We start from the raw sequence: 24,773 nt of genomic DNA, 5'->3' as shown, positions 1-24,773 counted from the left end.
TCGGCCAGGGAAGCGGTTCTGGCCAGGGAAGCGGACAGGGCCAGGGCATCGACCAGGGCATCGGCCAGGGAAGCGGCCAGGGCATCGGCCAGGGCCAGGGCATCGGCCAGGGAAGCGGACAGGGCCAGGGAAGCGGACAGGGCCAGGGCATCGGCCAGGGAAGCGGACAGGGCATCGGCCAGGGAAGCGGACAGGGCCAGGGCATCGGCAAGGGAAGCGGACAGGGCCAGGGAAGCGGACCGGGCCAGGGCATCGGCCAGGGAAGCAGACCGGGCCAGGGCATCGATCAGGGCCAGGGCCAGGGCATCGGCCAGGGAAGCGGACAGTACCAGGGAAGCGGACAGGGCCAGGGCATCGGCAAGGGAAGCGGACCGGGCAAGGGCATCGGCCAGGGCCAGGGAAGCGGACCGGGCCAGGGCATCGGCCAGGGCCAGGGAAGCGGACCGGGCCAGGGCATCGAACAGGTTACGCCTTCTTTCTTTGCGTGAACATTTGGGCTGCGTTATGCAAATCTTCCCACATAGTGAGGTAGATATGTGGGGGCGTGTTCGAACGAGCCGTTTTAGGGGGGTGTGGCAGAGTCTTAACTTTGATAAAGAATATCTCTTTGGTTTTGAGACTTTAGTCTTTGCAACTTCAGGGATCTTATCTATGCACAATCAGCTTGTAACACTCCAAAGAGAAAGGAAAAAATGAAATCGCATCATATGACCCCTTTAAAGATTCCTAAATGCATCTACTTTTGGAAGGCCAAATAAAGTGCTTTTGCTTTCACCTAGAAACACACAGCGTCTCCTTGACATGGCTGCTTCAACACTAACTGCGGTTACTGAAACCATGCCTTCTTTCTTTGCGTGCACATTTGGGCTGCATTATGCTAATATTTCCACATAGTGGGGTAGATATGTGGGGGCGTGTTAGAACGAGCCGTTTTAGGGGGGCGTGGCAGAGTCTTAAATTTGATAAAGAATATCTCTTTGGTTTTGAGACTTTAGTCTTTGCAACTTCAGGGATCTTATCTATGCACAATCAGCTTGTAACACTCCAAAGAGAAAGGAAAACTTGAAATCGCATCATATGACCCCTTTAATATTGATAATGATATACATGTTATATTATCGATCTGAATAAAATTTTTACTTTCAAAAACTACTTGTATATTGTATCTACCATGGCATAGGAAAATGCAATTCATTTAGAACATTATGGTAAACACAGTATTAAGGTACCGTATTACAATCTGCTGCCATCATATAGTTGGAAAAATAATACTGTAACCTAAAAATAGTTTGTGTGACTGTAAAACAAACCTTTTTTAGCCATGGCTGTTGCCTTCCCTATTCCGCTGTTGACGCCAGTGATCATGAAGGAATGGCCTACCATGGACACATCCAGTTCCTTCACTACAAAGCTCTTAGAGGCAATCTCAAATCCAGACCTGTTGACACCATCCAACACCTGAATCAAATCAAACACAACCAGCATAAAACCTCAAGAGCTGTACTGTTATCCATAAAAGTGTGTTTTTAACACAATCCTTGAATTGTTATGTGACCGCTGGGCATCTGAGACAGAGCTCCTAAGACAAGAACCCTGATCAGGAGCTAAAGGAGCTTCTGTGTGGGATGACAGGGCACTTGAGAGAGCGGCAGTGGTCCCAATGGGGCCCATTGTGATGCAATGATGACTGACCTTTAACTGAGGGCTTGGGTGAATGCATGTCAGAGGAGATGACTTGGGGAAATACAAAAACAACATTTGTGCAAGAAACCACTACATCTGACAACATTTAGATGTTGAAACGCCATAGAAACGCACAATCCTCTCGTAATTAGGCCAGGGAAGCGGCCAGGGCCAGGGCAGCAGCCAGGGAAGTGGTTCTGGTCAGAGAAGCGGACAGGGCCAGGGCAGCGGCCAGGGAAGCGGTTCTGGCCAGGGAAGCGGACGGGGACAGGGAAGCAGTTCTGGTCAGGAAAGTGGTTCTGGTCAGGGAAGCGGTTCTGGTCAGGGAAGCGGTCAGGGCCAGGGAAGCGGTCACGGAAGCGGTTCTGGTCAGGGAAGCGGACAGGGCCAGGGCAGCGGCCAGGGAAGCGGTTCTGGCCAGGGAAGCGGACGGGGACAGGGAAGCAGTTCTGGTCAGGAAAGTGGTTCTGGTCAGGGAAGCGGTTCTGGTCAGGGAAGCGGTCAGGGCCAGGGAAGCGGTCACGGAAGCGGTTCTGGTCAGGGAAGCGGACAGGGTCAGGGAAGCGGTTCTGGTCAGGGAAGTGTACAGGGCCAGGGCAGGGGCCAGGGAAGCGGTTCTGGCCAGGGAAGCGGACAGGGCCAGGGAAGCGGTCACGGAAGCGGTTCTGGTCAGGGAAGCGGACAGGGTCAGGGAAGCGGTTCTGGTCAGGGAAGTGTACAGGGCCAGGGCAGGGGCCAGGGAAGCGGTTCTGGCCAGGGAAGCGGACGGGGTCAGGGAAGCAGTTCTGGTCAGGAAAGTGGTTCTGGTCAGGGAAGCGGACAGGGCCAGGGCAGGGGCCAGGGAAGCGGTTCTGGCCAGGGAAGCGGACGGGGTCAGGGAAGCAGTTCTGGTCAGGAAAGTGGTTCTGGTCAGGGAAGCGGACAGGGCCAGGGCAGGGGCCAGGGAAGCGGTTCTGGTCAGGGAAGCGGTTCTGGTCAGGGAAGCGGTCAGGGCCAGGGCAGTGGCCATGGAAGCGGTTCTGGTCAGGGAAGCGGACAGGGCCAGGGCAGCAGCCAGGGAAACGGTTCTTGTCAGGGAAGAGGACAGGGAAGCGAGTCTGGCCAGGGAAGCGGTCAAGGAAATGGTCGGCAATGTGGTCATTGAAATGGTCATGGGAATTTTGCATAACACTTACTGGAGATCTTTTAAATTCAGTGCTTTATTCATATGGCATGGTTTTACCCTCTTTGATCAAACAGTTTGGAAAGTTTGTCTCTCCCCCACCTCCACCTCCTCGAATAAAAAGAATTGCTTGATTGAAGAGTTGGTGTTTTTGGTATCATTTGGCTGTTTTCTCGCATAACTGCTTTCTGGCATTTTACTGTATTTTTATCACATATGTGCAGCCTTGGTGAGCATAAGAGGCTTTCAAAAACATAAAATCTTACCAAGCCCAAACCTTTGAACAGTATTGTATTTATTTAATATTGATAATGATCTACATGTTATATTATCGATCTGAATATAATTGTTTTCACTGAATATAATTGTTTTCACATGTCAAACGACATGTATACTGTATCTACCATGGTAGAGGAAAATGCTAATAATTCAGAACATTATGGTATACATGGTATTAAGGAACCATCTGCTGCCATCATATAGTTGGAAATATACTGTAAAATTGTTTGTGACTGTAAAACAAACAATCTTTTTAGCCATGACTGTTGCCGTCCCTATTCCAATGTTGACTCCGGTGATCATGGAGGAATGGAATGGCCTACCATGGACACATCCAGTTCCTTCGCTACAAAGCTCTTAGAGGCATTCTCAAATCCAGACCTCTGACAACATCCAACACATGAATCAAATCAGAAACACAACCAGCATAAAACCTCAAGAGCTGTACTGTTATCCATAAAAGTGTGTTTTTAACACAATCCTTGAATTATGTGACTGCTGGGCATCCTAAGACAAGAGCCCTGATCAGGGGCCAAAGGAGCGTCTGTGTGAGATGACGGGGCACTTGAGAAAGCGGCAGGGGTCCCAATAGGGCCCATTGTGATGCAATGATGACTGAGAGCTTGGATGAATGCATGTCAGAGATGACTTGGGGAAATACAAAAACAAAATTTGTGCAAGAAACCACTACATCTAACAACATTTGGCTTGCAGGAACACCGTTTAAGACTTTGTTTTTGCAGCAGCTTTGGGCAGCTGCTAAATATACGCTCGGGCCAGAATAATTTTGTAAATGATTAAATGATTATAGCAATGAAAACCATCTAATTGCGATTGGAAACAAAACACTAATTAGAAAAGAATTTGCAACAAACTTTCTCAAACGTTATCAGCAATAAAGCAGCCCAATTACCTCAACAACGCAAACTGAATTCAGTAAGAAATACAAAAATACCTTTACCTTGTGTACTCCCTCATTCCCTTGATAAACCACACTATGTTCCTGTAGAGACACATTTGTTGCACTGTTGTTTCTTCTCAACTGGACTGCAGTGATATGACAGCTAACAGATGCATGTGACTGCTGTAGCTCCAGAGGACTCCCTCTAGTGTCAGATGATAGGTAATCAATTATACACAAGAAAGGTCATGCAAATAAATGTAGTCCGTTTTCCATTATTTAGCCTTTTATGCTCAAAAATGACTTTCCAAATAAACAAAAACCCTCCAAGACCCACTGTAGCTTGCAAAAACCTGAAATGTTTTGGACAAAATGTAGTAAAAATCCAAGTGTTTGACCTGTACATTTTTGTTTTTTTTAAATTCCCAAAATATTTAGTAATTACAAAATGTTTACTAAACCTACACACACACACACAAACAGTACATTTTTTGTTTACTGTGAACCTACTTTCTAATTTTTTAACACTTTCACTGAAGAATGAAGTGTAAAATGAAGAATAAAGAATACTATTATTTAGAGTTGGGGTAGGCTACTTGGACTCGGACTTCAATTATGAATGAACTTGGACTCGAACTTGACTCGTCATGTGTAATACAAGATTAAAAAATACAAATATCATAAAAGAAAAAAAAAAGTAAGAACATAAAATTAAGACAAAAATACATTATTAAGAATCGTCTCCCATTCAAACTCAATTGGTTAAGAAATAGGACTCAACAAGGTGGACTCGGACCCAACACTACAGTTATTTATCATATAAAGCCAGTTATTATTCTGAGGAATAACAAGATAATAATATTCATAATAGCAAACTGTACTTTAATTAATATTATTATATTATATTTTTTATAACAAAAATAGGTTATTCTTTATTGTGTTTTAAGTTGGCTGCTTGTACATGTCATATCTATATCCATACATGTCAAGGCTGCATTTACAAAAGGCGTTTAAAGGTAACGTACAGGAAAATATGTTAGGAGGGTGCAAGACCCACTGTAGCTTGCAAAAACCTGAAATGTTTTGGACAAAATGTAGTAAAAATCCAAGTGTTTGACCTGTACATTTTTGTTTTTTTTTAATTCCCAAAATATTTAGTAATTACAAAATGTTTACTAAACCTACACACACACACACAAACAGTACATTTTTTGTTTACTGTGAACCTACTTTCTAATTTTTTAACACTTTCACTGAAGAATGAAGTGTAAAATGAAGAATAAAGAATACTATTATTTAGAGTTGGGGTAGGCTACTTGGACTCGGACTTCAATTATGAATGAACTTGGACTCGAACTTGACTCGTCATGTGTAATACAAGATTAAAAAATACAAATATCATAAAAGAAAAAAAAAAGTAAGAACATAAAATTAAGACAAAAATACATTATTAAGAATCGTCTCCCATTCAAACTCAATTGGTTAAGAAATAGGACTCAACAAGGTGGACTCGGACCCAACACTACAGTTATTTATCATATAAAGCCAGTTATTATTCTGAGGAATAACAAGATAATAATATTCATAATAGCAAACTGTACTTTAATTAATATTATTATATTATATTTTTTATAACAAAAATAGGTTATTCTTTATTGTGTTTTAAGTTGGCTGCTTGTACATGTCATATCTATATCCATACATGTCAAGGCTGCATTTACAAAAGGCGTTTAAAGGTAACGTACAGGAAAATATGTTAGGAGGGTGTTGCCTCGCCCCTTTTCAAGCCAGGTGCAGTGCGTTAACCAATCAGAGCTCAGACATAGGAGGCGAAAACAAAGCCGACCGCTCAGATACGCATCTGCGCATGCGTAGCTTTTCTCTCCACCACAGTTTGGGAAGGGCAGCGATGACTCCGGCCTTGACCAGCCGGCCGGGAAGTGAATAGGAATTTTGTGGATTTCAACATTCTTTCCGTATTTCTTACTTCAGTATGGTAAGTTACACCGGTTATTCTTTTGCCTCACCTAAAAGCACACATTTAGATCACAGAGCAGTGCGACAGACAGGTGATTTCTTCCACAGGTTGTGCTCGTGCACCTGCGGACTTTAAAACTTCCGTCCTTCATGAACTTCTTGTTTATCACCGACTAAAGAAAACAGTGTCATTTAGAGCTGGTGTAATTCACCTAAAGTTGTTTTATTCAAAGTCTGAGCAAATGAATCTGATGTAATTTTAAATGCTGAGGGAGTTAAAGGTGTCGCTTTGGTGAAGTCATCTCATCTGTCTGGATAAACCGGTTGGTTCGTTTCTCTTGATACTGGCCTGTCAGATTTTGACACTCTATGGCAAGCCGTTTTGACTTTTATTCATTCTCAGGATATGAACTCTTGATATCAACAATTCAATTTTTACTAGTTAAAATGTTAATTCTTGATATCAGGAATTAGATTTCTACTAGTAACAATTGCTATTTTTGATATCAGCAACTACATTTCCACGAGTAACAATGTTAATTCTTGATATCAGGAATTAGATTTCTACTAGTAACAATTGCTATTTTTGATATCAGCAACTACATTTCCACGAGTAACAATGTTAATTCTTGATATCAGGAATTAGATTTCTACTAGTAACAATTGCTATTTTTGATATCAGCAACTACATTTCCACGAGTAACAATGTTAATTCTTGATATCAGGAATTAGATTTCTACTAGTAACAATTGCTATTTTTGATATCAGCAACTACATTTCCACGAGTAACAATGTTAATTCTTGATATCAGGAATTAGATTTCTACTAGTAACAATTGCTATTTTTGATATCAGCAACTACATTTCCACGAGTAACAATGTTAATTCTTGATATCAGGAATTAGATTTCTACTAGTAACAATTGCTATTTTTGATATCAGCAACTACATTTCCACGAGTAACAATGTTAATTCTTGATATCAGGAATTAGATTTCTACTAGTAACAATTGCTATTTTTGATATCAGCAACTACATTTCCACGAGTAACAATGTTAATTCTTGATATCAGGAATTAGATTTCTACTAGTAACAATTGCTATTTTTGATATCAGCAACTACATTTCCACGAGTAACAATGTTAATTCTTGATATCAGGAATTAGATTTCTACTAGTAACAATTGCTATTTTTGATATCAGCAACTACATTTCCACGAGTAACAATGTTAATTCTTGATATCAACACTTTAATTGTCACTAGGGACAATTAAATTGTTGATATCAAGAATTCATATCCTGAGAATGAATAAAAGTCAAAAGGGCTTGCCATAGACACTCAGCAAGCAAATTATGAAACCTTTGTGTGGAGAAAACTTGCATGCAAAGTCCTGGTTTAGCTGACTTGATTTGGCGGCCAGGTGAACTCGTTTATTTTTTGTTCAAATAGAGTTGGCCACTGTGTGTTTGACGTTTGACTGCTGCTGAGCGAGTTTACAAGAAGAGCTATCTGTTCTTCTGGTTAATGTGTGCAAGAATGAAGACGAATGAGTTAAGAGTACTTTATAAACCAATCACAATATTACAAATGAAATTAACATTTGCTATTATTAAATAATAGACATGAAAAATAAGCTGTAAAAATATAATGTTAAGTTTACGCTCTAAAAAATGCTGGGTTAAATACAACCGAGTGCTGGGTAAATTAGGGACAACCCCAGCAATTGGGTTGTTTTGACCCAGCGGTTGGATTACTTCCCAGAAGGTTGAGTTAAACATTTAACCCAACCGCTGGGTCAAAACAACCCAATTGCTGGGTTTGTCCCTATTTTACCCAGCGCTGGGTTGTATTTAACCCAGCATTTTTTTAGAGTGTACTATTAAAATATCAGTCAGTAATCTATATTACTGCTAATAACAATAAAGTATGCTCATACATATGTGTTTGTATAAAAAAAAACTTAAAATAATCAAATAAATACATTTAAAAATAAATATTTTTTCAAACTGAGTCATATTTGATACAATATATTTATTATTATTATTATTTACAGCTTTTTTTGCTGTTAATAATTTAAAGAATGTAATTAAATGCTTAATGAAAAACACATTCGTAAATATTTTTGTTTTTGTTTAGCTCTAAGGTTTTTGTAAGTGTTGGCAAAATCTCTCCAGAGTAGTAATACAATACATGCAGGTCCACAATGCTTCATCTCTGATATTGTCTGTATGCATCCGAGTAATTACAAGTGATGAAGAAGTGGCCCTTTTAATTTAAGAGATAACAGCACACTGCAGAATCTCATTTAAACTGCAGCGAGTGTGTTTGTAAGCATGTTCTCCTGTGTGCTGTAGCCGCTCACGGCTGTGTCGACTCCAACAATAGAAGGAAAATGAAATCAGAGCAACACAGAACTGAAATCTAAGCAGGAACAGGCTCAAGAGGAAGCTCAGAGCTTCATTTAAACCCTCCCCTAGTGAAACTTTGTGTGTGGGAGAGAGGGAGAGGGGTGTGTGTGTGTAAGGAGAGAAAGTGTGGAATGTAGAGATAAAGATGTATGTAACTTAATAGCTGTAGCACACTGTTTCCTTTCTCCTTTTCTTTTCCTGTTGGCGTGAGATGGGTGTTCCACGCTGAAGAAATACTTCAGAGAATCATATTAGTCTGGAGCACAATAGTAGACCCGACGCAGTGCATGCTTCTGTTTCCTTGTTTTTTCCTTGTGTTTTCATCTTTCGTCTCTCCTCAGGATTTACTGAGGAAGCAAATAAACTCTTTGCCAGCATGCTTTGGTCATAACAATGAAGCAGCTGACGGTTCCTTTTCCCCACCTGGTGTTCCAGCATCTGTGTGCATGTGTGTTTGCGAGCAAAATGAGTTGCTTGCAGCATATTCATTAATTCTCTCGTTAAACATAACAATTGACTTTAGGAGGACAAAGCTTGACTCATTGCTTCTTGATGGTTTGAGTTCTGTGAAAAATGACCCATTGCCATTATCATGTATTTACACTTAAAGAAATAGTTCACGCAAAAATGGAAATTTACTCATTTTACATAGAAAATGTACTCGCCTTCAGGCCATCCAAGATGTGGATGAATTTTTCTTCTTCAGAACAGATTTGGAGAAATTTAGCATTACATCACTTGCTCACCAATGAATAATTTGCAGTGAATGGGTGCCGTCAGAATGAGTCCAAACAGCTGATAAAAACATCACAATAATCCACACGACTCCAGTCCATCAGTTAATGTCTTGTGAAGCGAAAAAGCTGTTTGTTCTAAACAAATTCATCAAATTTAACTTTAAAAACTTCAGCTAAAATACAAGTCCTCTATCCATAATGCTTTCTCTGGTGAAATGTCATCTTATCTGAATCAGGAGAGAAAAATATGCACAGATCCAGCTCCGTTTACAAGTGGAAACAGTTCTAAACAAATTTGTCATTGGATTTAAATCCACAGGTGATGGAAGTGTTGTTATAGATTATAGGCTCTTATTTTGGCCATAAGTGACAATGTAATGGTAAATGGATTGTTTCTTGCAAGCAGCTTTTCACTTCATAAGACATTCATTCATGGACTGGAGTGGTGTGGATTACTTGTGGATTATTGTGCTGTTTTTATTAGCTATTTGGACTCTCATTCTGATGGCACCCATTCACTGCAGAGGATCCATTGGATGTAATGCTAAATTCTCCAAATTCATTATGATGAAGAAACAAACTCCTCTAGATTGATGGCCTGAGCATGAGTACATTTTCATTTTTGGGTGAATTGTTCAGGTTGCTCTGGGCAAATGGTACATGTACTTAGTGAAATTGAATTTTAGCATATTGCATATAATGCAATTTGTCCCCTTGGAATTATAAGGTTCTATCTGACGTTTTTATCAAACTGCGTTATTCACATATTCTTATTCTGTGACAACTTATATTGCATTATGATGTTTCTTTTGTAAGCGGTGTACATTTTGGGCCTTTTTTTTTAGAAGACAAAAAGGGTTCTATGTATAGAAGTCTGTGGAATGCAAAAACTTTCAAGCTCAATATCTCAAAATTGCTCCGAATGCAGATAGAACCTTGTAATTCCAAGGCGACGAATTATACTGTAGCTGTTTTTATGTAAATCAATATATGCAATGCAACAACCAATAGACGTTTAGAATGGTAATATGCTTGTTATGCATTACGCTTTACGGTCTAATTCAGCAGTTGGTGTCTAGTCAAAATATTGGAAATAAAAACAATAAATTGTGTAGAAAATGTGTAACTCTCGACAGCATAATTAATGATTCAGCCATATTTAAAAGTGTTTCAGTTCATTAGAATGAATTGCACTGTGGAATACTGTATTCTGCACTGTGATTTAGGCTATACTGCACATTTTTATATTTCTTTACAACTGTCATTTGAAAAAAAAAAAATGTTTCAGTTATTATGAATGTCTCTGTATTGAATACCGTTTTATTGCTCGTTACTCATTTATGTAAGTTTTTCTTATGAAATGCCCTTTTCCAGCAATAAAAGTGAACAGTCCAGTTCCATTTTTTTTTGTGTTTTTAATCTTGTTTCAGAGGTGTGACTCTGGTTTCTGTTAATAGTTGTGCAAATTAAATGAGGGGGAGGAGAATTTAGGAGTTCTCAGAAATTTTGTTCTTAGTATCGTTGCATTGAGCCGATTAGTTCTTGTGTGGAAAGGATTCACGCAGGGGTCCATCCTGCAGCTGACAGCAGATCTTTGTCTCGCGGATATTGAATCTCATATTGATTTAGGTTTGTGTGACAGTGAAAAGGTTAGCCATAGTTCTCTGTCTGAAGTGTAGTTTGTCTTTTTCTGTGTATTTCCTCTTTCTAAAATTTTATCTGTGGGCTTTTTGGAATTGCTGTTATAGACACAGCAAGACAAGAGAGGAAATATGGGGGAAATTGGATCAGAACACAATGCAGGCTAGATATGTACCTGCGTTTCTCACATGAGCACCACAGCTCAATGTATCTAGAGCTTGTGCACTAGTCTAGGTTATGATTCCATTAAATATTATTTTTGCACTTTTGAGGAATAAATATTTTGAAACTACAAATGCATTTCATCCACCTGTGTTCTTCAGTTTGACTCCGCTGTAACATTGCCAGGAAGGTTTTTGCATTGACTCCATGTCTGAGCAAAGTCGTGAGATTCACCGATTGAGCATTCAAAAGTTTAGTTAGCTCTGTTGTCAAATTTGTGCCAAACCACAAAGAATCTGGTGCAATTACTCCATGGCGTTTATTTGTAAACCTGAGATGCGACTGTTGTTGAAGGAAATGTTGTTAAATTGCACAGATGCTGAAACGGAAGAGCTTCTCTCAATCGAAGACAGTGATGAAATTAGTCGACAGATTGCTGGAAAAAAAGGTTCTTTTCATGTACTACCATATTTCCAGCACAGCTGTTCAAATGCAGTCTTCATCTTGGTGCATGTGTGATCTTGTAAATTTAAAGGAAAATGTTATAATTTTATGGTGGTTATGTGTGAAAGTGGTTGATGGGAGGTAAATAGTAAGGAAACGGGTACACTTTGTAATATTCGCTATGAAATTACAGATTCGGTACAGAATGAAGTCCACCCACTTTAATCATTTTGGCCTTGACTCTAGTGTGAAACCTTTGTCTACCATCTGCTTCCCTGCAGCATCTGCAGAAAAACCCTGCATAAAGAGTATTGTATACATAGATTTATGATAGTTTTCCTTTTGAATGCATTGCAACAGTTAAAGTTTTCTATGAAGTATTGGTTTTATATATGATACAGACCAGTACAAAAAGCAACATTAATTTTAAATGAAAAGTAAAGGATTATTCCCATTTAATTTAGCAATGGCACTTATGCAGAGTGACTCTGTATTTTCATGACTGTGCTCAAAGGAACAGTTTTGGTAACTCATTACCTTTGGATAACCAACCTGGATCATTAACCACTAGACAACACCCACTCCAAAAGATGAAAGAATGAAACCATCATTCATTAAAATGCATGTTCTCTTTTCCGACAGATGCACTTCCTGTTGCTGTTCAGTCGTCAGGGGAAGTTACGGCTGCAGAAATGGTTCCTGCCTCTCCCGGAGAGAGAGAGGAAGAAGATTGTGAAGGACATGACCACTATGGTGTTGTCTCGAAAACCACGCACATGTAACTTCCTGCACTGGAAGGACCTGAAAATTGTCTATAAGAGGTGAGCATTCAACCCAGGCCCAAGGAGAATGTCCTGCAGGAGGAAATCTAGGGCTGTATTCAGTATGTCTTCAGTAAGAGCATGCTGGTTTTAAACAAAATGACGTCGTTAGATTCAGCATTAATTAAAAGCACAGCTGCTAGGCTCTCGTGTTTGGTCATTAGTCATCATAAGGTGTGCGCAAAAGTCTCTAAAATCTTGCAAAGCGGACACCTAGTCAGCAGTCAAGATCTTATGTGGGCTAATTAAAATGCCACATGCGAAGGTTTCTGCGTCCGTACCGAGTTTGTTGCCCCGTCCTGTGCTGTAGTTTTTAAACCAGTTCAGAACAGTTCTCCTGACATTACTGATGTCATTAGCTGACGACATGCCACTGTCTGAGTCCTCCTTGTTTTCTGGTGAAACCTAGTGGCAGCTTTTTACACAATGGCCCCTCAATAGTGACTGAAAATGGACCCACATGCTCACAATGGGAAATATTAGTGCTTCATCTTTTTATGATAAATCAGTTAGGTGTAGTATTAGAAACATTTTAATGTCACTTCTGAAGATTAAATGCTCTTAAAGTCAAATTCCAAGTAAAACAAGACATTGCTTTTATTTATTTATTCCGAACTGATTTGATCATAAAAAGGGAGTGTTGCATTGCTGAATGGAAGTTGTGATTAAAGAGCTTTTTTAATCTATATAGAACCATATTTCAACCCTGTATAGTAGAAAATGTCCCAGAAGAGGGGGATTTTCTGAATATAAAATGCAAAGAACCGCTGAAGAACCTTTTGTTTTTGTGAGTGGGTAATGGAAATGTTTTTGAGAAAATGTGTAATTGTGCTTGTAAACTTTAATGCTTCAGAGCCTGGCTATAATCTTGGTCACCGTTCAGATTTTTATGCTGCATCAAATCCTTCTGTCAGGCACTGAAACCATCGTGTTTCTGCGAGTGTTTTCTCACACTTATGTTCCTGAGAGCCTGTTTCTCGCACGCTTCTGGTTCTGATCTGTATTTCACACCTTTCTTAAAGCCGTCTCTCTGTTCTTTCCTGTTGTTTTCCCAGTGTGACCTTTATAAATATGGAGATTTGCCATGTCAGCAGTTGCATTACAGAGACTGTAGATGGCAATTGTGAGGATAGTGTGTACTATTTTCAGAAGTTTTATTTTTAATTTTTGTTCTTTTTAAATGAATAAAAATAAATGTAGGTCTGTGTTTCCCCACTTGTTTGTAGGTATGCCAGTTTGTATTTCTGCTGTGCTTTGGAGAACAAGGATAATGAACTTCTGGCTTTAGAGATTCTGCAACGTTATGTGGAGCTACTTGACAAATACTTTGGCAATGTAAATGCATTCAGTTACTTAATTTATCACGTCTGGTGCTTTTTTTAATTAATTTTTTGCATAGACTGAACACTGAATTTTGTTCTTTATTCTCTGTCTCTTTATTCTTATTTATTTTTTTTATTTTATTTTTTTTTTAATACCAATTTCTGTCTGTGTAATATTATCTTACAGGTATGTGAGCTGGACATCATCTTTAACTTTGAAAAGGCTTATTTCATCCTGGATGAGTTTCTGATGGGTGGAGAGATTCAGGAGACATCCAAACAGTCTATTGCAAAGTCTGTAGAGGCCTCAGATATGCTGCAAGAGGTGAGACACTAAATTTAATCTGTTTTTAGGTTCATATGTTTGAAAAAATGAAACAGAAAAATGTTTATTTATTTAACAGTATTAAAATAGGATTAAAAGAAACTATCTTCCATCCCTGTAAATTGCTATTGTTCTGAATTTTTTTTTTAATAATAATAATTGGACACATGGCAACACCATCTCAATCAGTGTTTCTGAGCCAGACATTTCAGATTCAGAAAGCACCTGCAGCTGTTTTAATGGTGCTGCCCACCCAGTTATAGAGCTCTACTTTGGCCGTCACCTTCATTAAACATTATTGATTTGACAAAGAGAGAGAAATAAACAGACCTGTCTGTTTGAGACAACAAAATGAGACCACATTAAGAGAATAGTTCACTCCAAATTGAAAATGATGTAATTTACTCGCCTTCAAAGCTGGCATATTGAGTGCTCACAGGACTATAGCATAAGGGGTATAAATGACACAAGGGTGAATAAACGATGAGCGAATTTTCATTTTGGAGTCAAGTGTTCCTTTAAAACCCATATGGCATCTGATCATTTGTTGTCCATATATCATTCTAATAAGCAGGGTCCATACATCTGAAGGGAACCTGGAAATGTCACTTAATATTCTACAAAAGGGTAATCGGTTATGTGCCTGTTTTTCTTCTCTTCAGACGATGGAAGAATACATGAGCAAACCAGCCTTCTGACAGCAGCTAACGTGATACAATGTGACAAAAGGGAAATAAACCTGCCTCCACAGTGTAGGTTGTGTCCTTCACTCAGGACACAATTTGTCATGGCAAGAAATTACAGACTTCATTCAGACTGCAGAATTTTTTTTTTTCTTATTTATTATTATTATTATTATTTTCTTCTCAATGCTTGTATGAACTTCTTTATCAATTCCACTCAAATTTTTATAGAACTGAATCAGGGTTCATGTTGTGTTTTTGAATATGTTATGTCTTGTCCGCTTATAAAAATAAATGTAATGCAGAATTTCTGTGATGGCTCCAGCATGCATATACCAATGCAACCATTGATTCAGCTGATAATGTTCAACTTTTATACCAAAATCATTTTATATAATAATCATGTATTTGCAATAACCTTAAACCTTGGCTTATCTGAAGTGCCTTTTCATGTTTTTAAACATGTTGCATGTCTCGGGAGACATTTAGTTCAAGAAAAAAAAAAAAAAACACTTGCTGAAATGTTAATGAGCACACTTTGTTGATTTAATTAAAATTGTCTTTTTGATATGATTTAGTCTCAGGTAAGTGTTTGCGATTTTCTCTAATTAAATGCATCCGGTGCTTTCTAAAATCCCTCCAGCAGTTTATTTTTGTGCACCGTAATGGATTTGTTTTCTATTAATATCTCTTATTATGAGACTATGCCTGGTGCTGTTTTGGGTCCTGTATCAAGTGGACATCCTTGGCTTTTTCTATGACATCAAATGTAAATATTAATATGTGATTGATATTTTTTCTTCTTTTTCAAGATCCAGCACAGACTGGGTTTCATGTTTCTTGTTTAAAGTCATATGATATTTTTATGTTGAATCATGCTCGGTGTAATAAGGCAGCACAATACAGCGAGAGGAAAAAATAATACAGTAATGCTTTATTCATGTTTCTCTTCTCACACTTTAGAACACGTACAAAATGATTTATAAATGAGAATCACATCCAACTTTATTGGTTTGATAATGAAACGGCTTGTAAAGTTTGCAGCAAGCGGAGTCCTACGACTACAGGAACATTCTCTTGATACCAACAAAAGGAACAAGAAAACATTTCGAGGACCACCAGTTCATAAACAACATAAAATACACTTGAACTCCCGCACATTGATATACCATATATATTTACATCATATAGAATTCCATGAAAACTAAAGCACTTTAAACGGTTTACTTTTTTTTTAAATAACTTTTGAGGAGATATAGGCATGTCCCACGAGTAAGTAATATTTTTTTGCCCCCTTTCATACTCCGACAAGTCCCTTCTATGACAGAATTGGCTAGTAGGAGCTCCTTACAACCGGTTTGCAATTTGGACAGTTCAGAAGTCGTTCATGTAGCCATAGCAACCATATCAAAGAGATAAAAGGTCAAGGGGTGGGACTTGTCAGAATAGGAGTAGGAGGAAAAAAAATACACACTCAGGCTCTTCACATTCCTGCAACCATTTTCCCGTGATACTCTTTACCCTCTTCTGTTCCAGGCACAGGTGGGGTTTGATCTACGGTCTCCTGTGCTGAATCTTGAGTGGGTGGCTTTTGGGGCGCCTCTGGTTCCTCTTTCCCTTGGGTGTCTCTTTTGGTGGGTGTGCTTTTTCCATTATCAACCTGATCAAAGAAATCTTTCATGGCCTCCTCATACAAATCATAAGGCAACTGTCCGTTCGTGGCAGAATCGATGGCTCTCTTGCGATCGCTCGAGCTGGTGTCGGGGTACTCAGTCAGGAGTTTGGCAGCGAGGAAGGTCGACTCTTCATCCTCATCCACTGCATCATCATCGTAATCATCTTTTCTTTTGCTTGGAGCTTTGTTTAACTCGGACAGGAACAAGCTTCCCCGTCTTCCACTGGGGTTGAAGTACTTTGCCATGGCTGTTTTGTAGGGCCTTTGCTTTAGCAAAGAAAATTTTGCGTTCTTGTTGGCCAGATTCCCTAACCCAAGGACTTTCATGATATCCTCCGTTTTGACATCAGGAGGGATATTGCTCACTGTGACTTCAGGCTGTCGACCGTTGTAATACTTGATGACCCGGCTCTTGAACCTCGGTTGGCTGGGCTTCCTAGCCAGCTGGGTCTCAGGAAGGTGTTGTTGTTTTCTGGTTTCCTCCATGAAGAGCATTCCAACCAGGTCCTCTGGAGGCACCTGGAGCTTCATTGAAATAGCCGACAGCAGTTGTTTGATAGCCCTAGGATCGATTAGAGAGGGTTGGGACAGTAGCCTCCTCCTCCCTTCCATCAGGTCCCGTTTTTGTGCCTGGTTTGTCATCTCCAAGACCTTGAACAGGTAGTAATCCACGAGTTTTGTGTCATCGTCTGGGTTCTCGTCATCGTCTTCAGTAGGGCTAGCTCGTCTTTCAATGGCCTCACCCTGCTCTCCGTTATCTCCTAGCCCTCGTTCGTATTCTTCACGGCTTCCTTTAACTACTTCCTCCGTCTCGAGCTGCTCCTCTAGTGGCACCCATTCCTCCCCTCCGGTCACATCCTCGTATGCCAAGTTTCTAACCTTGTAGAGGTCATCGTCGTCTTCATCATCCTGGTTCTCTCGCTTCTGGTTCTGCACGGCAGACAGTTTACCAAGCTCTTCGAATATAGAGCGCATGTTGGCGAGGCTCTGAGGGGTGTACTGCTCGTCCAAATCCTCAGTCGCACGCTTGCTGTCTCTGCCGTTCTCCTCGTCCTCAAACATCAGCGGATACTTCTTGTGCGGCTTCACGAAGCCCCCGTAGTCTCCAACAGGGCTCTCTGCGTCTGCCCCCGGGCGTCTGCTCTTGTGAGGACGCCGCTCGTTTCCGGGCGCTGGTTGGCTTTCCGGAGTCTCTCCAGCTTGTTCAAGCACCTGCAGCAGAGATCGAACCCACTGTGGCACCTTGTTATCAGGCCAACGGGTGGCGTCCTCACGTGTGGGTGTGTTCTCGTCCTGTAGGGAGGCGAGCTGCACTAGAAAGCGGAATTTGTCCACCTCGTCGTAGTCCCCTGTTGGACTCTCTGGTCCATCGGCTCTCTGCTTCAAGCTTTCGATGTACTCCAGAGCTTTGATCATATCGGAGCTGGGAGCAAGGAAGCCACCCTGGTCTCCGCCTCGCAGACGATGGTGGCGCACGGAGGCACCCTGCACGGTTAGTGTTTGGAGAAGGGTAACGAGCAGGACTGCCACCCCTCTGGCGGACAGTTTCGGTAGTGACAACATCATACCGCCTAGAGATAAACAAGCACAAAACAGTTAACCCATGCAGTCTTTTTATTTATGGTGCAACCCTGATATTTAAAACCAAAATGCATGTAGTGTAGCTAAAATTGTTTAAGTTAAAACTACCCATGAAATCAGTTCTTGGAATTGCTAATATTGTTTCCCAGACCGAGAAGAAGCGACGCTCCGAGCGCCAGAGCAGCAATGAGATCAGTCAGAACACAACATGTTTTTAAATGACAACAGCACCGGATGAGTCACCGCCTGTTGTCAAGGTAACCTTTCACTTGTGGCTACGGATCTCTGAGAACAGATCTATTGATATTTTCACGTATGTTTGTAAGAACAAATCTCGATTTAAAAGATCAGTCTAGCTGGAATACATTTCACTGATCTTTTCGCGACAAAATCGAGTTGATAAACCAGAGATGAGATATGCTGCTGATGAGTGATAGTATCTAATCAAGCAAAGCCAGAAAGAAAAGGAACAAAAGCTCTACTCCTCTTTAACCCTTGCAACGCAGAATAGCGCATACGTTAACACGTTTTCACAAAGCATAATTTTGTGAACTCAAAGAAATGAAAATGAGTCGTCGTACCTTTTGTGTAGAGCTCAGAGAATGTGAATGAGCGTGAACAGCATGTCCTCCGTGTTGCCTCAATGCGCTTCGGTTGTGTTTCAGCACCGGACAGCTCCCCGCGCTATATGAGGCGGCACCTGACCAATGCGTCACCGATGCTCACGCAATACCGAGGCTGTGCATGCATTCGTACCGATGGTAACCATTCACAACGTTTATCTCTGGTTAACTGAACCTCATGCATTAACCTCTTGGTCTATGTTTTAGGTGTGTTTTATTCATAAAGAAGAGGATAGTGCGTTTGGCAAACAACAGAAAGGTATACCTACATTATAAAGGATTTGAACATAGTTTCTGTCTAAATACAGAAACGCTTTTACAATACAGTGAATGTATTATCTAATGTATAATGCAATAAAACTGTTAAATTAGTTTTAGCTGACAATGTTATAAATGAGATGTAAACAAGATGGTAGAATGTTTCTGAAGCTTCCTAAAGTGGAAATACCATATGATTTTTACAATTGTAAAGCTAATTATGCTTCACATTCAGAAAAAAAGATATAAAGCTCTTACTGGGGCGGTACCCTAATGCACAAATGATAAAAGGTACTTCTTTATACCTTATTTACCCCTAAATGTTGCATTGGTACCTCTTAAAATGGTACTGGCATTTGAGAGTGGAAACTATGGTAAATTAAATTGCAAAACATTTCTGTTACAGATACATCAGTTACTTTTAAAATATAATTTAAGTAATGAGGATAACATAGGTGTGCAATGTAAAATGGTTTGTTCGCTGTTTTTCTGTACACACAGGCATCACAGGCGAGTTAAATCGTCAGACGATGAGTCACACACACGCACAAACCCACTGTGGGACTCATCGGGGAGAGCAAGGTCTCAGATAAATATACATCTGCCGTTTGTGGATCTCTTCCACTGTCCCTAGACACCTACAGTCCCGAGCATCTATCCTGCGGTGAGGCCTGTCAGCATCTGAATTATGTGCCCTAGTGACATTAGTGCCAAGATGACACTCATTTGTACTTGATCACTTCTCCTGGAACACAGACAAAACGTCTCTGCGGAGAAACTTTGTTCTTTTGAGTTGTTCTTCAGAAGCGCATAGTTAGAAGTATTTTTAGCTGTACTTTCCAAGTACAAAAAGAAAAGGAAAAAAAGTTTTACTTTGTTTTGCAAAACCACCTAACTTGGGCTTATGTTTGACATGCTTTCCTGGGTATTTAACCCTTGTGCTGTGCTGAATATTCTTTGTCTGATTTGATGTTCCTGATCAAAAATGACTGGCCTTTTTGTTTTTTTATTTAAAATTAAAAAAATCTGCTATAATATCAATGAATCTTGGATTCAGTCTTTTTGTCAGCTTGTTTCTTTCAATCAGAACAGGCTTTGTATTTCTTTTTGGAACTGATTGATCATAAGCCTCATTGATCTTAACGTATGCACCTCAGTTTTTTTAATGGAAAAAAAAAAATCATTATTTGTCGACCTTTTTGCCAATGAGGTGCATTAGCACTTAAGAAGAGGTGCATAAGCTGCTCAATGAGGCCTAGGATCAATCAGTTCCAAAAATAAATACAGAACCTATGCTAATTGATAAGAAAACCAGCTGAAAAAATTTTGAATCCAATATTTGATGATAATATGGCATAATTTATAATAATTTTTTGATGGGGAACACAAGTATAATAAAGTGGGGGGAAAATAAAGACAATTACAAAGATGATAAATTTTGTTATACCCGGTGTGAGTCCAATTCGATAACGCTCGACTAGCATTTTTGGGAAAAAGAAAATCTCAAAATGACCAGAACACAACATGAGAGTCAAGTTTCACAAGAACTTTTAGAAAACCATCTGGTGCTTTACAGAACCCAGAAACCAATATGCTGGTCAGAAGAAGATGCAATTTAACATCAGGAACTTATATTAATCTCCGGAGAGCCATAAAAAATGTCCCTACAGCACAGAATCAGAACAGCGCATATATTTCTTCATTAAAAGTGCTCTGCGGTTGGTCGGCATATTGTTTTTAGCACATACGGATTCTGGACTCGTAACCCACAGTCAGCTGACTGCACTCTGGGGAGAGAGGGGTGAGACAGACCCTCCTGACGTTAGTGGAGCAGTCACATGGTCAGATGAGTCATAAGGCTGTGTGTGTACATTATGGGATGTTTCCATGGTTGTGAAACCAAACAATCTTTTCTATTTTTTGCTTCTTGATTCATAAAAAATACATATCTTCTGACTTCCATTAGCAATCAGGAGGAGTTCTAGGTGTTCTCCTGAAAAGCTTTCAAAAACTCCTCCCTGCTTTCTCAGTAAGATTAAAAGGAAATCAATCCACAACCCATTGAGCTTCTCAATTTTCTCCCTTTAACGATATTAGAGCATCCCCTCTGTTGATGTGGTGATTGTTCTTGCAGAGACTGGCTAGTGGATGGGGAAAACAACACTGTAGAGATGACTCTGAAACCCGTCTTGCTGGAGTTGGCTATTAATAGTTGTGGAGGTGTCAGCAGGAGGTTACAGTCATGGGTGCGTGGACTGTGACGGACGATCTGATAGGCCGAGAGACGTGTAGGAGGCTTGACGAGGGATTCTCTTGGTATAAGCAGGATTCTACACATTAATTAGGTCTAATGAGCAAAGCGGGAATGAATGATTTTGTGTTTTCACATGAAACTAAGCTTTTTTTTTAGTCTAGTTCTTTACCTGTTACAAGTAGAGTGGCTAAAATAAGGTCTATTAAACATCATACATTTTAAGGTATCAGAATGAAACAATTTGTCTGATATTCTAAACATATTAAAAACAAGATAAATGTACCTGACACGCAAAATTGAATTGCATACACAGCCAAGGAGCTTGCTGCTTTGCATTTATATGGCTGGTTAGCGTTCATAGCAATTCACAGTACCCTCCGCCTTCCCCAGCTCCACCTGTATAGATCTGTTAACGGTTATTTTATATGCTATTTGTGCAGCAGCAGTATGTCTTAAATACTCACAACACCATATCGGCATATGTATTGGCAGTAGCAATTTCTTTTACTTGTTTTGCAGCAGCAGCAATAATCTAAAACCGCAATATCCAGCAGCAGCAATTCAGCAGCGTAGCAGATCTATTCAACCAAGACCAAATACATTTACATTGTCATATCCAATACCATGCTAAAATCTTCCGAGAGTTGTCATGATAGAAAGTTTTTTTTAATCTAATTCCATTGGCAGTTTTTTTTTAAGAACCTTTTTTTAAGAATAAATCTTTGCAGTAATGTTGGGATGCAGATACATCAATAATGCCTGTTTTGCTTGAGCATGTCACACTTTCTCATGAAATGTTTTTTTTTTTTAGCATTTTTGCTAAGGTGAAGAAGTCTTGTATTATGCTTTAATCATCAGAAAAACCTGTCTTCCTCTAAGCCCAGTTACAGCTATTTATTAAATTATCATTGATTTTCACATGTATGACATTATTTAATGCCTAATACTGATTTCACCGTTATAATTATGGCCAGTGACAGAAGAAAAAGCAAACATGAGCCACATGTTTTCTGCTATCTGTGGGTGGATGAACAGTGAGTCTCTCTCTAGATATGGCTCGGGTCTCTCCTTCAATGTCAAAGTCCAGAAGTCATACTTCTGGTCTCAATTTAGCATGGTTTTGGTCACTTAAAGGAGTAATGGCATACCTCTCTTCAAAAAGTCTTATGTTTTGAGGTATCATGTTCATCGCACAAAATTGTTACTTCGCATTTGTTCAATTTACTAACCAAAAATGTTATCATTGCTATATTTTATGTACTAAAACCATTAATTATGTTAATGTAGCTGAATTGAAGGAGCCTAGAGCTTTGAGAATACAGCAGATTTTGTCTGTTCTGTAAACTGACAGTTTGAGTAGAGATTATATGCTTGGCCTGTTCTGAAGGCTGTTGATTTGATTTGGCTCAATGAAAGCATCAGTTACGCTGTGTTCAGCATGCTAGAATGGGCTGACGGCATAGCGGACGGAGGGAGGGAGGAGGTGGAGAGGATGAATGTCAGTGAGAATAGAAAGGGAGGGCTGCATCGTCTCTCTGCTGTCATTCTTATAAATACAAGCAATGAAATCTATCAGTCAATTAGTTATTTTTTTATATTCTGCATCTCTTATGCTGTTCCTCGTCTCCATATCTCCGTCTCTTTCTATTTCTCTCTCTCTTTTTCCATCTCACCTTTCCTCTGGTTGCTGGGGAGATTGACAGCAGCGTTGTGCGGTTCCTGGAATCTCAATGAAGGGTTGTAATTCCAAAGTCAACAGAAACCAACAGGGCACCGCAATGGCCCTCAATACACCGCAGTCTGTGTGTGTGTCATTGAGAGAATATAACGGGTACTAAAGTGTGTGGGAATGACTCATAGATGTTTGTTTTTATGCGTTAGCATACCCAAACTTGCAGCAGAATGGCCAATTTATATTGCTCAGAGTTTGCTCTTTTATAGCTCAGAAGACATATGCTAATGAGTTTTTCAGTTAAGTTTAATTTAAGTAGGCTTAGTCTATTAATGCAGTGGTTCCCAACCCTGGTCCTGGAGGCACCCCAACACTGCATGTTTTGCATGTCTCCTTAATCAAACACACCTGATTCAGGTCATCAGCTCCTTAGTAGAGACTCCAAGACCCGAAACTGGTGTGTGAGAGAAAGGAGACATGCAAAATGTGCAGTGTTGGGGTGCCTCCAGGACCAGGGTTGGGAACCACTGTATTAATGCACCATGAAGGATGATAACTATTGACTAACTATTACGTTTTATTAATCATTTTAATTCTTGGAGAATAAGGAAGTTCACACCACAATATAATGGCAATGACACATTTTTGGAATAACGGTCCATTTTTTTTTTCAGCTAAAGCATCAACAGCCAATCAGAATCCATTCATTAATATAAATGAACGAATGAATAAATTTTCATATTATCGGAAGAAAATGTTATTCTTAAAATTGTGACGAATTTGATAAATGTTTGCATTTAGATTCACACAACAGCTGAAATATTTGATTAAGTACTCGAGTCGCTTGAAAAAGTATGCTAACTGCCGTAAATACCACATAATGTAACTCTAGTGATGGTTAAAATACATATTTAAGAAAAACGACGTCTACAATATCACCGAAAGTAGAATCACAGTTATCACGACAAGAGTCCAGCGGGTGAGCGAGTTCATTCGTCAAATATGAATTAACCGACAGCCGATTAATGAGTCACGCGCAGCAGACCACAAAACTGACGGGAGCAGCCTCGGAGGAAGACTACTACTGATGGGACATAAAACCTAAAACCTTAAGATGACAGCTCATATTGTATATCCAACTCTGTGAGTTACCAAAATCACACAAACGCTCAACAGACACGAGACACGGTGAAGCTACAGACATATGGTTCCGTTCACTCAGCGGGGCTCGACGAAAGTTCGGTTGTGTGAGTTCGGTTATAGAATGCGGTTTTTACTATCGTAAATAACAGACAATAACAGTATAATGTAGGCCTACTTGAATACAGAAATGCAACCGTTTTCTGCTGCTGTGTGAACGTGGCCTAGTAGGTTAGTTCAGATAATTTGGACTTGGTTTGTTTGAGTTCAAATTGAGACCTCTGACTTTTGATGGCAGACTGGGTCTTGGCAACTCTGTATTCAGTTTGAGACATTTGTTGAGAGACACGTGCAGAAGCGGACAAAGTACACAACTCCATTACTTAAAGGGGTCATATGATGCTTTTTTTAAAGATCATTATTTTGTGTATTTGGTGTAACAGAATATGTTGACATGCTTTAATGTTCAAAAAACACATTATTTTTCACATACTGTACATTATTGTAGGTCCTCTATGCCCCGCCTCTCTCAAACTTCGTTTTCTACAAAGTCCCTCCTTCCGACAAGCGCAGTCTGCTCTGATTGGCCAGCTGACCCAGTGCATTGTGATTGGCCGAACACCGCAAGCACTCGTCGGAAATGTAACTCCCCTTACCATAATCGCGAGCTTCAGCTTTCAAAATAAATGTAAAGACAGTAAATAATGTCATTAGTTTTACCATCAGTTCAAGCCTGAAAGGGGAACAGACACAGTAATGATGCAGTACCCAAGCCGCGGTTAAGACAGCTGACTCCACTGTCTCTCTCTCTCTCTCACACACACACACACACACACACGATGCGCAAAACTCCGCATTTGAACAGTCAATAGCAAATACTTAAACTAATAACAAAACAGTAGCTGATTCAGAAGCGCCAGATTGTCATAGCAAAGTCAGAATGACCTCCTCTCCTAGGTTCACGAAACGGTCGTCCATAAAATGCATTGCTGTTCTGTTGTAAGTAATCTTAAAGATTCCTAAATGCAT

General features: G+C 39.8%; 3 protein-coding genes across 4 annotated transcripts in view; 1 reads left to right on the top strand and 2 right to left on the bottom strand.

Moving 5' to 3' along the window:
* Nucleotides 1-3,105, bottom strand: part of LOC107552457 (tetra-peptide repeat homeobox protein 1) — a 20,803-nt gene extending 17,698 nt beyond the window's left edge. Inside the window, exons 1-4 of the mRNA XM_016234338.1 lie at nucleotides 2,784-3,105; nucleotides 2,172-2,249; nucleotides 1,859-1,925; nucleotides 330-344 (exon numbers count right to left, since the gene is read on the bottom strand). Of these exons, the coding sequence (XP_016089824.1) occupies nucleotides 330-344; nucleotides 1,859-1,925; nucleotides 2,172-2,249; nucleotides 2,784-2,836 (213 nt within the window). The 5' untranslated portion in view covers nucleotides 2,837-3,105. The remainder of the gene's footprint in view (nucleotides 1-329; nucleotides 345-1,858; nucleotides 1,926-2,171; nucleotides 2,250-2,783) is intronic.
* A 2,771-nt stretch (nucleotides 3,106-5,876) lies between these two features.
* Nucleotides 5,877-15,175, top strand: LOC107552497 (AP-1 complex subunit sigma-3-like). Its single transcript, XM_016234399.1, has 5 exons — nucleotides 5,877-6,021; nucleotides 12,033-12,211; nucleotides 13,438-13,546; nucleotides 13,721-13,858; nucleotides 14,521-15,175. The coding sequence occupies exons 1-5, from the start codon at nucleotides 6,019-6,021 to the stop codon at nucleotides 14,554-14,556; spliced, it is 465 nt and encodes a 154-aa protein (XP_016089885.1). The 5' UTR covers nucleotides 5,877-6,018; the 3' UTR covers nucleotides 14,557-15,175.
* Nucleotides 15,176-15,965: 790 nt separating this feature from the next.
* LOC107552496 (secretogranin-2-like) lies at nucleotides 15,966-18,484 on the bottom strand. 2 transcript variants are annotated; one of them, XM_016234398.1, is made up of 2 exons: nucleotides 18,379-18,484; nucleotides 15,966-17,787 (listed from the first exon to the last, which is right to left on the bottom strand). In XM_016234398.1, the coding sequence occupies exon 2, from the start codon at nucleotides 17,780-17,782 to the stop codon at nucleotides 16,025-16,027; it is 1,758 nt and encodes a 585-aa protein (XP_016089884.1). In that variant the 5' UTR covers nucleotides 17,783-17,787; nucleotides 18,379-18,484; the 3' UTR covers nucleotides 15,966-16,024. The 2 variants fall into 2 exon arrangements, with proteins under 2 accessions (XP_016089884.1, XP_016089883.1); XM_016234397.1 differs by lacking the exon at nucleotides 18,379-18,484 and adding an exon at nucleotides 17,906-17,955.
* Between the last annotated feature and the right edge of the window lie 6,289 nt (nucleotides 18,485-24,773).

The sequence above is a fragment of the Sinocyclocheilus grahami genome, unplaced genomic scaffold (genome assembly GCF_001515645.1).
Source record: "Sinocyclocheilus grahami isolate Dianchi unplaced genomic scaffold, SAMN03320097.WGS_v1.1 scaffold451.1, whole genome shotgun sequence".
In the NCBI taxonomy this organism is placed as follows: domain Eukaryota; kingdom Metazoa; phylum Chordata; class Actinopteri; order Cypriniformes; family Cyprinidae; genus Sinocyclocheilus; species Sinocyclocheilus grahami.
This window is presented reverse-complemented; position numbering and strand designations above follow the sequence as displayed.